The 13836-nt window shown below is 48.8% G+C and overlaps 1 protein-coding gene across 1 annotated transcript in view; it reads left to right on the forward strand.

Annotated features, from left to right (window-relative positions):
* Positions 1-128: 128 nt before the first annotated feature.
* The window catches only part of LOC309624839 (NADPH oxidase 5-like), a gene marked incomplete at its 3' end in the record, with an annotated part of 43033 nt that continues 29325 nt past the window's right edge, over positions 129-13836 (forward strand). The window contains 3 exon segments of the mRNA XM_082383546.1: positions 129-885; positions 889-984; positions 986-1086. Of these exon segments, the coding sequence (XP_082239672.1) occupies positions 640-885; positions 889-984; positions 986-1086 (443 nt within the window). The 5' untranslated portion in view covers positions 129-639.

Raw genomic sequence — 13836 nt, forward strand, 5'->3', positions numbered from 1 at the left:
TAGGGTGGATTTTTGAAGATTTTGCAGACGAGGATGGAAAACCCGGGCAGCTTGGACCAGCCACCGTCACAGTGTAATGGAAGATGTGAGCTGACACACTGGTGGCCAAGGTGGGCGGTGATCTCTCCAGACTTTTCCATCTGCATTTGAAGTCTCATGAGGCTCATCACTGCGGCTATGGGAGTGTTTCTCTTGATGTCACCCATAAAGTGGGGTGACCACTGCCTTCCTACATCACAGGGTCACCGTGAAGATCAAATCAAATGACCACATGCTTGTGGAGGCTTTTGCTAACTGTAAAGCTCTGTACTGGGGCTAGGCCTTGGTCAGGTGGGTGTTTGGTTCTCAGTGAGTTGCCCCTCCCCTCGGTGGAGACATCCCTCTCCCAGGACCCAGGGCCTTACCTTCTCATTGTTCTCTCCTCCTACGCCTCTGTTCATTCAGCTCAAGCCAGGCTGGGCTTTCCTGACTTGCTTCTGGATTCTTTCAGACCCACCTTCCTTATCTTTGCCCCCTTGCTTTCAAATTCTTAGCTGACATTTTAATTTTTCTACAGAAACCAGAGTCTTTGCAGCATTTCCATCTTACTTTAGTAGTGCACTGTGTCTGCTGGTAAGTCTTATTTGGCAGTCCTGGCTCATGGACCACTGCCTGAGCATGCAGCTGTCTGATAAGCTCTTAGCCATGTGGGGGAGGTCGTCTGTTCCTGTCTTCATCACACACATGCAAGCCTCCTTTCTCCCGGAGCATCCTGTCACATTGCTTGTCCCAAGCCAAGATCTCGCCTTTCAACAGAACCTCATTCAATCTGTTTCCTTACTGACCTCATGTCATTTCATCAGCATGATCTTCTGGTCCCTTAGTGGCCCTCTGAGTCACTCCAGCTGATGGGATCTAACCCAGAGTTCTGAGAAATTGAACCTGCTGCTGGTGCCAAGAGCTAACAGGCAGGGAGCTGTGAGTGGGACTTGTGCCTGGGACACCTCGGTATAGACACAGCAGGTCCCAAAGGAGGATCTGTTCCCTGCCAGTTGCCCTCAGAAGTCCTGGGCAAAGGCTTGAAGGGCAAGGATCACTAGTGTCCAAGTAGGGGGACCAACTGTCCCAGCTAGCCTGGGTCCAGGAGTTTTGCAGGGCACAGGCCGTTCAGTGCTAAACAGAGAAAGTCCTGGTCTCCCCGTGTCTGGGACAGTTCAGCCTCAAGAGGACAAATGGGGGTCCTTTCACTTCCGATTTGGATTTGAGGCCCCTCCATTGATTTTTCTCAACTGATGAGGGTGTGAGCAGTGGTTTTGCCGGAGCCTGAAAACTATGTCCCTGTTCAGGTGAATGATGACAAGAGGCAGGCCCAGGCAAGCCCTTGCTGGCCCTCAGCAACCTGCCTGATGGTGTGGGGAAGTGAGACTCATACACGGGGAGAACGGAGAAAGAGCATTTCTGTTTTAGCTAAGGTGGCAAGGCTCCATCAAGACAAGGGAAACCCCAGGAAATAATGATACAGCCCATTATCAGGTAAGTTTGCTGTTGACCAACGATGCCCATATATGGGGTCCTGCAGAATGTACAAATCAGACCTTTTCTTCAGGTGAACACGGTGGGGGAAGGATTTGGAAATGCGTCCTCGATTTAATGCATCTGCTTCCGAGGCCCCTTGCTCACCCGCCACCACTCAATGCATACACGCATATGCACGCACACACGGCCAGCCTCTCCTCCCCTCCTGCACATCCCCGCAGGTCCTTGACCCTTGCTGCTCCTGTGTCCAGACCATGACCGCCACTGGGCTTCCAGATCCCCAAAGGGAGCTGAGTCTCTTGGGTGATGACTTTCAGCCCTAACAGCCTCTCTGGCCTCACAGATGTCCTCATGTAGCCCTTTGGCGGCTGAGGGATTGCTGTATCTATCCCCCTGCCCTAATCATTCCAGGAGCAAGTACCAGATAGCTAGGGACAGCCCCTGTGCCCCAGAGCCTGCTAGAATTATTCAAACTGGCCAGTCCTAAGCCTGCTTACCCTGCCTCACCCATCCTTCCCATGGAAACTGCAATAAAGGCTCTTGCCCAGTTTCCTCTGCTGGCTCTGTCCTGACTGGCCCTGGTGTTACCCCATGTGGCCCTGCAAGGCGTGGGGTGCCTCCTGTTTCTAGGGATCTGTGAGTATAACACTCTTCTTCCTTTGTGATAGTTTTTTCTATGTCTGCATGTCTTATCCTTCCTGACAAAACAAATATCAGGTAGCTTTATCATAGTCAGGCACACACCTAAGCACTCACTGTACATGGATCGTCTCATTAAATCTCAGCACAGTCTGTGAAGTGGGTGCTATTATATTTTGCAGATGAGGAAACAGAGACCTGAGTACATGCAATTAAAATAACAGAGCCAGGATTAAGAATTCAGGCATGCCAATCTGAAAGGCTGCACTCCCAACCTCCACTCTGATTTGCCTCAATTATTATTGAGTAGTTGCCTTATTATTATTATTACATTAGCAGGCAGGGGCAGGGCAGTCTGGTGTCCCCATAAGCTCCCATGTGAGGGCAGAGGTCATGTGGGAGAGCTGAGCCATGTCTCTGGTCCTGGTCCTAATCAGCCCCACTTGAGAGCTATAAAGGGCCCATGGAGGAGCTGGACCCTAGGTGGGAGGCAACTTTCTGGAGCAACCTGTCTTGATGGATTTGAAGGGCCCTGGGGCAGCCCCTGCCTAGAACTCTCTGTCCAGTGATCTGTTTACAATCACCCTCTACCCCCACCAACTGTCAGTCAAGGTTTTAGGTTATGAGCAACAGACACCAGCTCTGGGTAACTTAAGCAACACTGATTAGAAGACTACTGGTACAGTAACAGAATTGATAGAGAACTTAGAAAGCCGGCGTAAGAATCATTACACACCAAGAGGAAACTGGTGGCTAGGAACACAGCAAATTCACCTTCAGGAACAGTGTGATCAGGAGGCAACCTGGCACCCCGTCCCTGGACTCTCACTGTTGTTACTCTCATGTTGCTGTGTCTTTCTGACGCTGACTCAAGATTCAAAGCCAGTGGGCACTTTTGGGGGTGATGGATATGTTCAGTCTTCATTGTGGTGACGGTTTCATGGATCTCTACATGTGTCAAAGCATATCAAATTGCACATTTGAAATATTTGTAGTTCATTATATGTATTCTTACCTTAATAGCACTATTTAAATAATATAGTCTGGAGAGAGCCCTGGTGCCTAAAGCTGGGAGGCGGCAGGGAGGGGAGTGGAAGATGAAACAGAGAGTGGGGGGCAGAGGTCAACAGACCAGATTCATGTAGAGGCCAGACTGGCCAAGAGAGGCAAACCAAGGCTCCTCTCCCCAGCTCTTCTGGAGGGTCCTAGACCTCTTGCTGGGTCGTGGTTTGTCAATAGCAAGTTAAACTTGTAGCTGATGTTAGCTTTGATGGAGAAACTACTTCTTCTTCCTCTTTAGGCCTAGCTCCCTGCTCCTCTAACCATCTTTTACTTACTGAGCCTCAGTATGGGAGGAGCAAACTCCCTTCCTTTAGGAGCGGCATTGAGAAAAGTCTCAATGTCTAGAACTGTTGAGGGATAGCATTGCTCAAATGGGTTGCCCTGAAGCAGATAGTGAGGCATGAATTTGTAGCAAGTCATTTATTTAGCTCTTAGGGGACATAGGTAAGGGGATAGGGAAGCAGGACAAAGCCTGGGGCCCCTCAGACAAAGGCCTATGAGGGCAGCTTCTGCCGATCCCTCAGGGAAGTCTGGAGTGGGAAGAACACCTCAGGTGTCCCAAGCTGAGCTGGGCTCGCACACTGTGGCCCACCACCCCACCCGCTGGGGGAGGAGGAGGATGCCTACTTCCAGGCACGCCCTGCATTCTTCACTCCAGCAGCCGAGGGCAGCTCCCCCAGAAGAGGTGCGAGTGCTGCTGTGGGAGGTGGACAGGGGCCCAGAAATGATGAAAGGTGCTCTGGATGCAGCACCAACACTGTCCATGACAAGCCAGTGTCTCCTTCAAATCCCAGCAAGTCCAGGGCTTGGTCGACAGAGGTAATGGAAAGGCAGCCTCATTTGGAGGAAGGTGAGCCTTGGCGCCCAGAGACCCCAGACTTAATTATCACACGATTCTTTTACTTGGCCGTGTGCTTTCAGCCTATAGGGCAAACCAGGCTTAGTTACACACATCTGACACATTCTTCCACTGCTCCCGTCAGAGGTATGCAGAAAGATCAGTTTTCAAAAAGTGCTACACCTTCGATTTTAGTCTGACTACTAATTTTGTCACACTACTATTATATTCTGCTGGAGACATGTGGGGTATCTGCCTATGGGGCCGGTGGGGTGGGAGGGAGAGCAGGGAGAGTGTGAGGGGTCAGTGCTCAGAGTCAGCTGACTGGTTTCACAGGCAGGACCCCGTGCCGCTGCACAGAACAGAACGTGGGGACTGGAAATGCGAAGACTGTTTAGTCCACAGGGCTCATTGTACAGATGGGGTAACTGAGGCCCAGAAAGGAGAGACTCTCCACTCCTTTAGCTTATATTTACCCAGCACCTCTCTGTGCCAGGGCTTGCACCAGAGCCTGGGAACAGAATGCCAGGATGCCACAGACTCCGACATTTTAGCTTTTCACCTTGAAATAATTATAGATTCACAAGAAGTTGTAAATATGGTACAGAAAGGTCCCAAGTGCCCTTCACACAGTTTTCCCCAGTGGCAACATCTGGAATAAAATTACAGTGTAATATTAAAACCAGGAAACTGACATTGGTACAAGCACACAGTGTTTACATGTACTAATTAATGTGTGTACAGGGGTGTGTGTGTGTGTGTAGTTCTAGGTACTGCTATCACAGGTATAGATTTGTGTGCCCATCATACAATCGAGACATGGAGCTTTTCTGTCACTGCAAAGGAGCTCCCTCTGTGTTCCCTTCATAGTTGTCCACACCCGCCCCCCCCCCCCCCATTCCTCGGCCACTGCTAAACTACTTTCCATCTCAGACCTTGCTTTTAGGGGGCTCACCTTTTAGGGGGGAGAGAGATGCAGATACAAATCTTGGCAACACGAGGAATAGGAAATGCCTATATATGTATAGGAATGAAATAATACCATGACATTTGGGTGCAGTTAATGTCACACTCCTGAGGGTGTCTAAGTCAGATTGAATCCATTGAAAGGGGACCAGAAATGGGGTAGTTTCAGCCATTAAAAAGAATGAGGTCGCACTGAGTTAGCTGACGTAGAACAATCTTCAAAGCAGACGACGGAAGGCAAAGGACAGAACGGTACATTCTGGCTTGTGTGTGTGTGTGTGTGTGTGTGTGTGTGTGTGTGGCAGCTCTGTAATCAAATGTCATGTGTACATACACAAACAAACACCACTAATGGTATCACCTGTGGAAAGTGAGACCAGCGGCTGAGGAGGGAGGGATATTCGCTCCTTGTCTACTCTCTTCTGCTATTTCAGTTTTCACTGCGTGCGTGACTTGCTTTTATTAAAAGGAAATGGAATCATTTTGGATCCTCCTTAAGCAAGGAGGAACGTATCCTGTTTATTCGTATCCTCAGATCGCCACATCCTTGCTTTCTCCTCTCCCTTGGGTTTGCAAAAGGCCCTCTAGGGACTTAGCAGTCTAAAAAGGGGGTTGTGCAGCCTCTAGTTGCTATGGTAGCTGTTGCTCCTGGTGACACAAGATGCAGGCCTGGCCCTCCCAGCCCTGTGAGCAGGGGGCTTGGAACCCCCACACCACCCTGGGTACCGGGTGTTAAAAAAGATGTCTCTATCAGTGCTAGCGTGGGATGAGTCGGCTGTGTGATTTCAGGAAGACACTGTGTTCAGTGGTCTGCACTGCATGGTGTACGCTTTCTAAAGACAAATGTTCTTTACATAAAAACATCTTTACGACTACCTCGGAGCACCAAGCCCCATTCTCCTCCCCGCTGGGATAATCTGGTTTAACTGCCTCTACTGGTTTCTAAACACAGAGTCTGGTTTAGCGGTTGTCTTGGGGGCAGCCCATTCTCACACCAGGGTCCCCTCCCAGCCCATTCAGCTTCCTCTCTCAGACCCAGAAACAGGGAGAATTGTTTATTGCTTCTTAAGGGGCTGGAGAACCCTTATTGACCACAAGAAGAAAATCGAGCTACCTTCCAGTGGGTGGGGCTCATGTCAAGATAGCTTTTGTTCTTTTCTGGTGAGTCAACAAGAGCAATAAATGACATAAATTAATTTCTTAATAAACTATTGTGATACATTAAATTCCCAATAGGTTCTTCTGCTTCAGTTCAAGTGTGTGTTGATAGAATAAAAGTAAAATGCAGTGAGAACTAGAGGAGAGAAGTAAATTAGCTCTCTTGGGGAGGAGTGGGCTGGGGAAGGGAATTTTTGTGGTGGCCCTTGAAGGTTGAGTAGGAGTTCACCAGGTGAAGAAATGAGAAGGTGAGCTATCATATGCTTGGTGCTAAAACCAGGGGCCTGACTCTGACCAGAGATTTTCAGAAATATACCATGCTTCCATGGCCCCGACCCGTCTCCATCTCCAGGACTGAAGGCATATGTTCAGGTGAACTCAGAGCCTGGAGAGAGGCGATGCTGTCTTGTCAGCTGGCCAGGACATGTTCAGTCCAGATGGAGCCTGTAATACGCCGATGTGGACCAAATTGCCAGATACTCCACTTCTCTTGTGGAACCAGTGTCCTGGGAACAGGCCGGGGCTGCTGCCCTAAAGTAAGGCCTTACCATTCATGCTGTGATTTCTGTGGGTGCAGACTAGACAGGGTTAAAAGACTGGGGAGAAAAGAAAGGCAAGGCAAGGTGGAGAAAGCAGGAAAGGCCAGGCAAGTTTGCTTTGGTGAAGGTCTCAGGCCACGACTCACAGGGGGAACATGATTCACAGACATCCTCCAAGGCCTGATTATTCGAGGCTCACATTTACTTCCTCTGGGACTCCCAAAGCCTGATGGTTCTTGGCCCCTCTCAAAAACAAAAGGCAAAAATAATATTTTAATTTTCTCCAACAGAAAGTCTGTGTTATAGCTACTAGCCTTATTCCAAGAACCAATTCTTAGGAAATTGGATTAGGACATAAATTTACAGAGTTCCTGGATCAGCCCAGGATTCTTTTTCCACTTACGCCACATGTGCTCCACCCTGCCTTCTTCCTCTTTGCGTCTGAGATGCAGAGCCCAGCCTCGGGTTTTGCAGTCACCCCCTCAGTGTGGAGGCTGGTGGAAAGAGCCGCATTAGGGAACCAGGGCTCTAGTCCCAACTCCACCAACTCCTGAGATACCTCCAGGAGACCACATCCACTCCATGGGCCTCAGCTTCCCCATCTAGAAAGGAAAGGTTGCACTAGATCTTTCATAGAAAAAAATCTGCATACCCATTTTTTAGGGAGGGGAGTCAGTTAAAATTTTACCCACATAACTGAAAATTAAAGTGTTTGGAAGCCACTGGAATAAATCATCTTCAAGGCTGTACCCAGACCTAATTTCTGTAAGTCTCTAGACTTCTCCATGCTCAAAAGTGGAGGTAGAGTGGGGAGGAGGGAGGTGGATTGGCTTCAGCCAGGTCCCCGCGGCAACCCTCCCACCGTTGCCCTCTTTTTTTTTTCTTATTTATTTATTTATTTATGGCTGTGTTGGGTCTTCGTTTCTGTGCGAGGGCTTTCTCTAGTTGCGGCGAGCAGGGTCCACTCTTCATCGCGGTGCGCGGGCCTCTCACTGTCGCGGCCTCTCTTGTTGCGGAGTACAGGCTCCAAACGCGCAGGCTCAGTAGTTGTGGCTCACGGGTCCAGTTGCTCCGCGGCATGTGGGATCTTCCCAGACCAGGGCTCGAACCCGTGTCCCCTGCATTGGCAGGCGGATTCTTAACCACTGCGCCACCAAGGAAGCCCCCGTTGCCCTCTTTTAATAAAGGAGTGTGTGTCACACATGTCACCTGTCTCCTGGGCTGAATGGTGGTGGCACTGGCAGCGGGCTCTTGCTGCACATGTTTCTGATGGCTGGAGCAGTGAGGGGGTCTCCTGTGCTAAGGATGCAGAAGGGGGTGGGAGGGGAGTTGGGTGGCTGAGGAGGAGAGGCTCTTGCCCAGCCACCAAGCCCTGCCCCACCCTCTCTGGAGAACAGACCACTCCAGGAAGGAGAAGGGAAAGGGCCTGAGATCATTGATCCAGTATGACCCACTGGAGTGTGTACTTGCGGTGTCTCAGTGGAGTCACACAGCCTCATGGGGGTAAGTCTGAGCGTTACTGAGTCCAAGCTCATACCACTCGCTGCACGACAGGCCAGTCAATCGAGAGGCGAGGCGTTGTGGCAAGGAACAGCGATTTTATTCAGAAAGCCAGCAAACGAGAAGACAGTGGACTCGTGTCCCAAAGAACCATCTTGCCCAGGTTTGGACGCTAGTTCCTTTTATAGAACAAAGAGAGGGAGGTGAGGAGGTAAAGTAAAAAGAAGGCGATCGGTTGTTGGAAATATTTCCTGGTTCCGGCCAGACTCCAGAGGGGATGTGTTAATTTCTTCCTTCCTGCAGCCATTCACAGGTGGGCCTGTTGGTGGTGGTGGGGGGGTTCCTGTGAGCTAAACAAAGGTATTTTAACTTAACACTCAGGCATGGGAGGCAGAGTTCCTGGAGAATGGGCCATTATGTATACTTTAAGCTCTAGGCAACATCCCTTTAGTGATTAACTTGTAGCAGAAGGAATACAGTACAAAGGTTAAAGTGAAAGCACCATCCCAATATGGAGTCAGATTTGTTCTTCCCTGTTTCAGGAGCAGTCCCTTTCTACAGGTAAGCAAAGTGAGGAACAGGGAGAGGAAGCACACTGGCCTCAGGCAACAAGTGGTGAGCCCAAAGTGCTGATTCTGGGGGCGGTGGGGTGGGCAGGACCATCAGGGTCGTGACCCCTGGGTAAGCAGGTGGGGCCACATGAACTCACCTATTTCTGCTTCAAGAAGACTAGTCAGGATTCTTTTTCTGGGACTTGGGAAACAAAGCAGGTGGTTGAGAATAGTCAAAACGGCCTTCTGAATGAGTGAAAATGAACTGAGTGTCTCTTCTGGGTCAGGTGCTTCCTCATGGGGTGTTTCATTGAATCCTCACAACCATGTGCTTTGGTATTCGGGGCAGACACCCCTCACCCCCCACAGAGAACTCAGAGAGGGTGAGGGGGCTGCCAGGGAGGGCAGAGCTCCAGCCAAGGCCAGCCCTTCTCACTCACAGGTCTTGTTCCCATCAGGGGGCCCGCTGGCCACACTTGCCAAACAGCTGATTGTCCCACGTGAGTTCCATGAGTACAGTCAGCCCCTCCCTCCTGTCCCTGACCCAGTGCTGGGTACGGAGGAGATGCTCAGAACCAGAGCATGAGTGTTTTCCAGCCTATTTTAAAGTATTTGAAGCCACTGTTGTGAACTGCTCTCCCCCACCCCTTCTTCCACCTGTGTGCTCCTGTGTGCCAGAAAGGCTTCCAACAGCTAAAGGGAAAACAAGTCTTTCCCTTTAGCAGGAAACTATACCTCAGTGGGGTCCTAGGAAAGGAGCACTGTGCTGGGAGTCTAGTACCGGAGCAACCGCAAGCCCACTGCATGCTTCAGTTTCCCCATCTATGCCATGAAGGTGCCTTTGGTGAGCCTTAAGCCCTCTTCAGGGCCCATGACCCCTGACCCTTTATGGGTGGAGCTTCCAATCTCTCCCAGGAGCAGGGCCAAGAAGGAATCCCTGTCTAGGTTTGCCATCCAGAGGCAGCCACACAGAGATCCCATCTCTGTGGTCCTTGCTGCTTTTCTACTTAAAAATAGTCCTCACTCAGCTTTGACTAGATCAAAGGGACACACTGCTGGAACTTGCTGGCCAGAGGCTGTCACTGTTAACTCTTGCCCGCTGGTTACAGGTGGATTATAGCAAGTCCTGTGGGGACATAAAGAAGAAATAAGGAATATAAGTTCTGTGAGGGCAGGAACCATTGATCGTCTATTTATCTCTTGGATGGCATAGAATATTTCTATGCCATAAAGAAGAAATGAGGAATATAAGTTCTGTGAGGGCAGGAACCATTGATCATCTATTTATCTCTTGGATGGCATAGAATATTTCTTGAAGGAATGTTTGAATGAAATAGTGAATGAGCAGAGGTGATTCCTACCTAGAGCTGATAGACTCGTTGGGGAGAGAAGAGATATATACACAAAAAGTTAAATAATGATCTAAGGACCGAGTTACCATGCAAAGCAATGGTATGACATGTTGCAAGACAGCATTTGTGGTGCAGGAACACAGTGTAACTAATTCTGGGCTGAGGAGAGCAGGAAGAGCCTCCAGAAGAAGTTGGACTTTGGGCTGGACCTTGAGGGATGAGTCCGGTTTGAGGGGTGTGGAGCCCCCAGATGCTTGCCCTGAAGAGGCAGTTCCTGCAAAGCTTCCGTGTTGGAAATGAGCAAAACATGCTCAAGCTCTCCAACAGAGGATGTGTCTCTGCTATGGAGAGAAGGGAGACTGGACAGGACTGGCGGGGCTCAGAGTGTTCTGGCCCAGGCTCTGCCCCTCAGTTTGTCTGTCTGACAGATGGAGGTCAGAATGTCTACCCCCCTGGGATCTTGTTGGGATTTCCTGGGATGTGTTTGCACAAGCATTTTGCGGTCTGAGCAATGTTTTGCAAATACTCACTGTAATCCCAAGATGAAACCTGTTGCTCAAGGCAGGCACAGTGTTTGCTCTCTCTGTGTTTTCCTCAAGCTGAGGGATGGCGACTCAAGGCCCAGGAAACAAACACTGACCAAATCAGTAACCGTTTATGGAGGTGCTACTGTGGGTGGAGCCCCACAGGGGATACAAGAGGAGGAAGATGGGTCCCAGCCATCCAGGGCTTAAAAAGGAGATAAGAAAAGCAGGTGAAAACTTAATATCCCCTGAGATTTTGTGTATCAGTTGAAAATGATAATAGAACTTGCTGGAATGATATTAGGTCAACTTAACTGCCCTGTTTTCCATGAGAAGGTCATTTCAACCCCAAAGGTGTGAGACTGGGGTGGGGTGATAGGCCATATTCCATCTCATTAGCATGAGCCCTAGTGACATCAGCAGGAAAACAGAGCCTCTGCTTACTTTTCTTGGCCCCAGGGAACAGCTCCTTGTGAGCCTCTCTCCCAGACACAAGGTGCATAATGTGGGTGAGGTCAACTTTGATGGTTCTAAAAATGTATACCCCTGTGTCTGCTCTTACACTGTGTGCCAAGGCAGGGAGAACAGGAGAAAATCTCCATTGAGCAGAGGAGGGACTGGATCCTGAACAGGGGAGGTGACTTTCCCAGGCCAGACAGTGAGTTAGCCTGGGCATAGAAGCCCCCTCTCCTGATTAATGCCTGGAGCTGCTTTGGTTCCTGCTGACCCTGCTTAGAACTGGAGTTGGGCATTGGGAATGGTTGACTGGAGTGGGGAGATTCCTCTGTGGGATGCTGATGTGGCTAGCCTACTACAGTCATTCACTAAATATCGATGGAGTAACTTTTATAATCCAGGCACTGCTCTAGTGTTGAGATTCATTCAAGAATAAAACAGACACAAGTCCCCGCCCTCATGGAGCTTACATTCTAGTGGGAGAGGAGGCAGACAAAAAACAATAAGGAAGCACATTATATAGCACATTAGAAGATGATACATGCTGTGGAAAGAAGGGAGTAGAGCCGGATAATGGGGATCAGTAGTTTGGGGTGGGTGAGAGCCACCTTTAAGACAGGGTGCTCAGGGTAGACTTCATTAAGAAGGTGTGAGATGAGCAAAAGCTTGAAGGAGGGGAGGGAGTTAGCCAGGTAGATCTCTGGAAGAAGAATGTTCCAGGCAGAGGGAGTGGTCAGTGCAAAGGCCCTGGGGCAGAAGTGTGCCCGGTATGTTCAAGAAATACTGAGGAGGCCAGTGTGGCTGGAGCTGAGTGAGCAAGGGGAGAGCCCAAGATGAGGGCACACAGGTCATGGGGCCATGTCATGGGGAGGAATACGGAGGGCTTTGTAGTTATTCTCAGTGGGATGAGAAACCATCTAAAGGTTTTAAGCAGGGGAGTGACTCATCTAACTTACATTTGAACAGCATCTCCAGGGCAGCTGAATAGAGAACAGACTATAAGGGGATGAGGGTGGAACAGAGGGTGAGTTAGGAGGCTGTCCAGGTGAGCGGTGATGGTCCCTCTGGCTCGGGTGGGACCTGCAGAGGGGCAGTCAGATTCTATATCTATTTCTAATGTAGAAGTAGAAGCAGCAAGATTTGCTTGTGGGTTGGATGTCAGACATGTGGGAAAGAAAGGAATAGATGAGTACTCCATAGTTCTGAGGTGAATGGGGAAGGGGTCGTTTACTGAGATGGGAACAGCGGGTGGCTCAGAGTTAGGGATACCGTGAGTCCAGTTTTGGACGTGTTAAGTTTGAGATGCATATTGACATCCAAGTGGAGATGTTAACTGGCCGTTGGAATTACTGGACCACAGTTCAGGGCCAAGATTGGGGATGGAGACATGCATTGTTGATGAGCTAGCTGACAAGGACTTTAGTTTAGATAGAAAAGATAGGCTGAGCCCAACTTATAAAGGCCAGATAAAAGAATGGGATCTATCCATAAGTCAGGACACTGAGAAGGAGACAGTGAGTTAGAAGGAAACCAGGAGAGGGTGGGATTCTGGAAGTCAAGAGAAGACAGAGGTTCAAGAAAGAAAGAGAGTTCACCTTCATCAGACACTGCTAAGGGCTGAGAATGACCCCTTGGCTTGGCCATGAGGACATTGTTGTTCATCTTATTAAGAAAGGTTTCCTTGGGCGATAGAAGTCCGATTGGAGTGGGTTCCAAAAAAAAAAAAAGGGAAATGACGAAGTGGAGACTGAATATAAGCAACTCTTTCAGAAGGTTTTGCTATTAAGGAGAAACTGGGCAATAGCTAGGGGAAAGAGAAGAGGAAAATGATGCAGAAAGCAAGGAGATAATTGCAAGTCACAGTCCTTGAGTGGGTGAGGGGATGAGGACTCCAGGGCACAGGGGGCGAGGCAGCCGCAGGGAGGAGCACATGCAGGTGAGCCATCGTTTTCCCTATGGCTTGTCCACATCTCAGCTGCCTTTCCGGACTCATCCTGGCAGAGGAAAGTGGCCGTAGCAGTGTTCCCATCCTACAGCAAGCAGAGCAAATCCACGGGCTACAGACTCAGGTCTTAAAATCAGCCCAAAGAATCAACAAATAATATGTTGTAGGGCTGGAGGGAAGACATCATGCTTTTGACAAAAAAAATGTAGAAGAAAAGTGCTTTAAGCCAAAAAACAACCAGTTGGGAGTATGTCATGTAATGAAGCTCTGTGTCCCCTCTACAGTAAAATATGTCCTACTTTACCCAAGAAATGAGGAAAAGAGGTTTTCGCTATTTTTCCTTCCATGATGATGTTTCACTTTGTTACTAATCAGACTAAGGCAAATAAAAATTGAAAATATCATTTTTTGCCAAATGGACAAATATTTTAAGGGATAATTCTTAGTATTCAAAAATGTTCTGTTAAACAGGCATTTCTTAAAATGTGGGTGGGAGTGAAAAATTGGTTCAAGATCTTTGAGAAGCAGTTTGGCTATTGGCTGTAACCAAAATACTTAGGAAATTTCATACTTCTTGGGCCCAGTAATTCCTCTTTTGGGAATCCAGCCTAGAGAAACCATTGGAAACTTGGACAAAGATTTAATAACAAGATTTCTCAAAAACTTGTTTATGGTAATGGAATAAATATAAGAAACTTAACTGTCCAAACATAGAAGACTAGTTTACAACATTTTGACACATTCATATTTAATAATATGGAGAAATGTTTAACATATGTTGGTAAGTGAAA

The sequence above is a fragment of the Balaenoptera borealis genome, assembly GCF_965194805.1.
Source record: "Balaenoptera borealis genome assembly, chromosome: 3".
In the NCBI taxonomy this organism is placed as follows: Eukaryota; Metazoa; Chordata; class Mammalia; order Artiodactyla; family Balaenopteridae; genus Balaenoptera; species Balaenoptera borealis.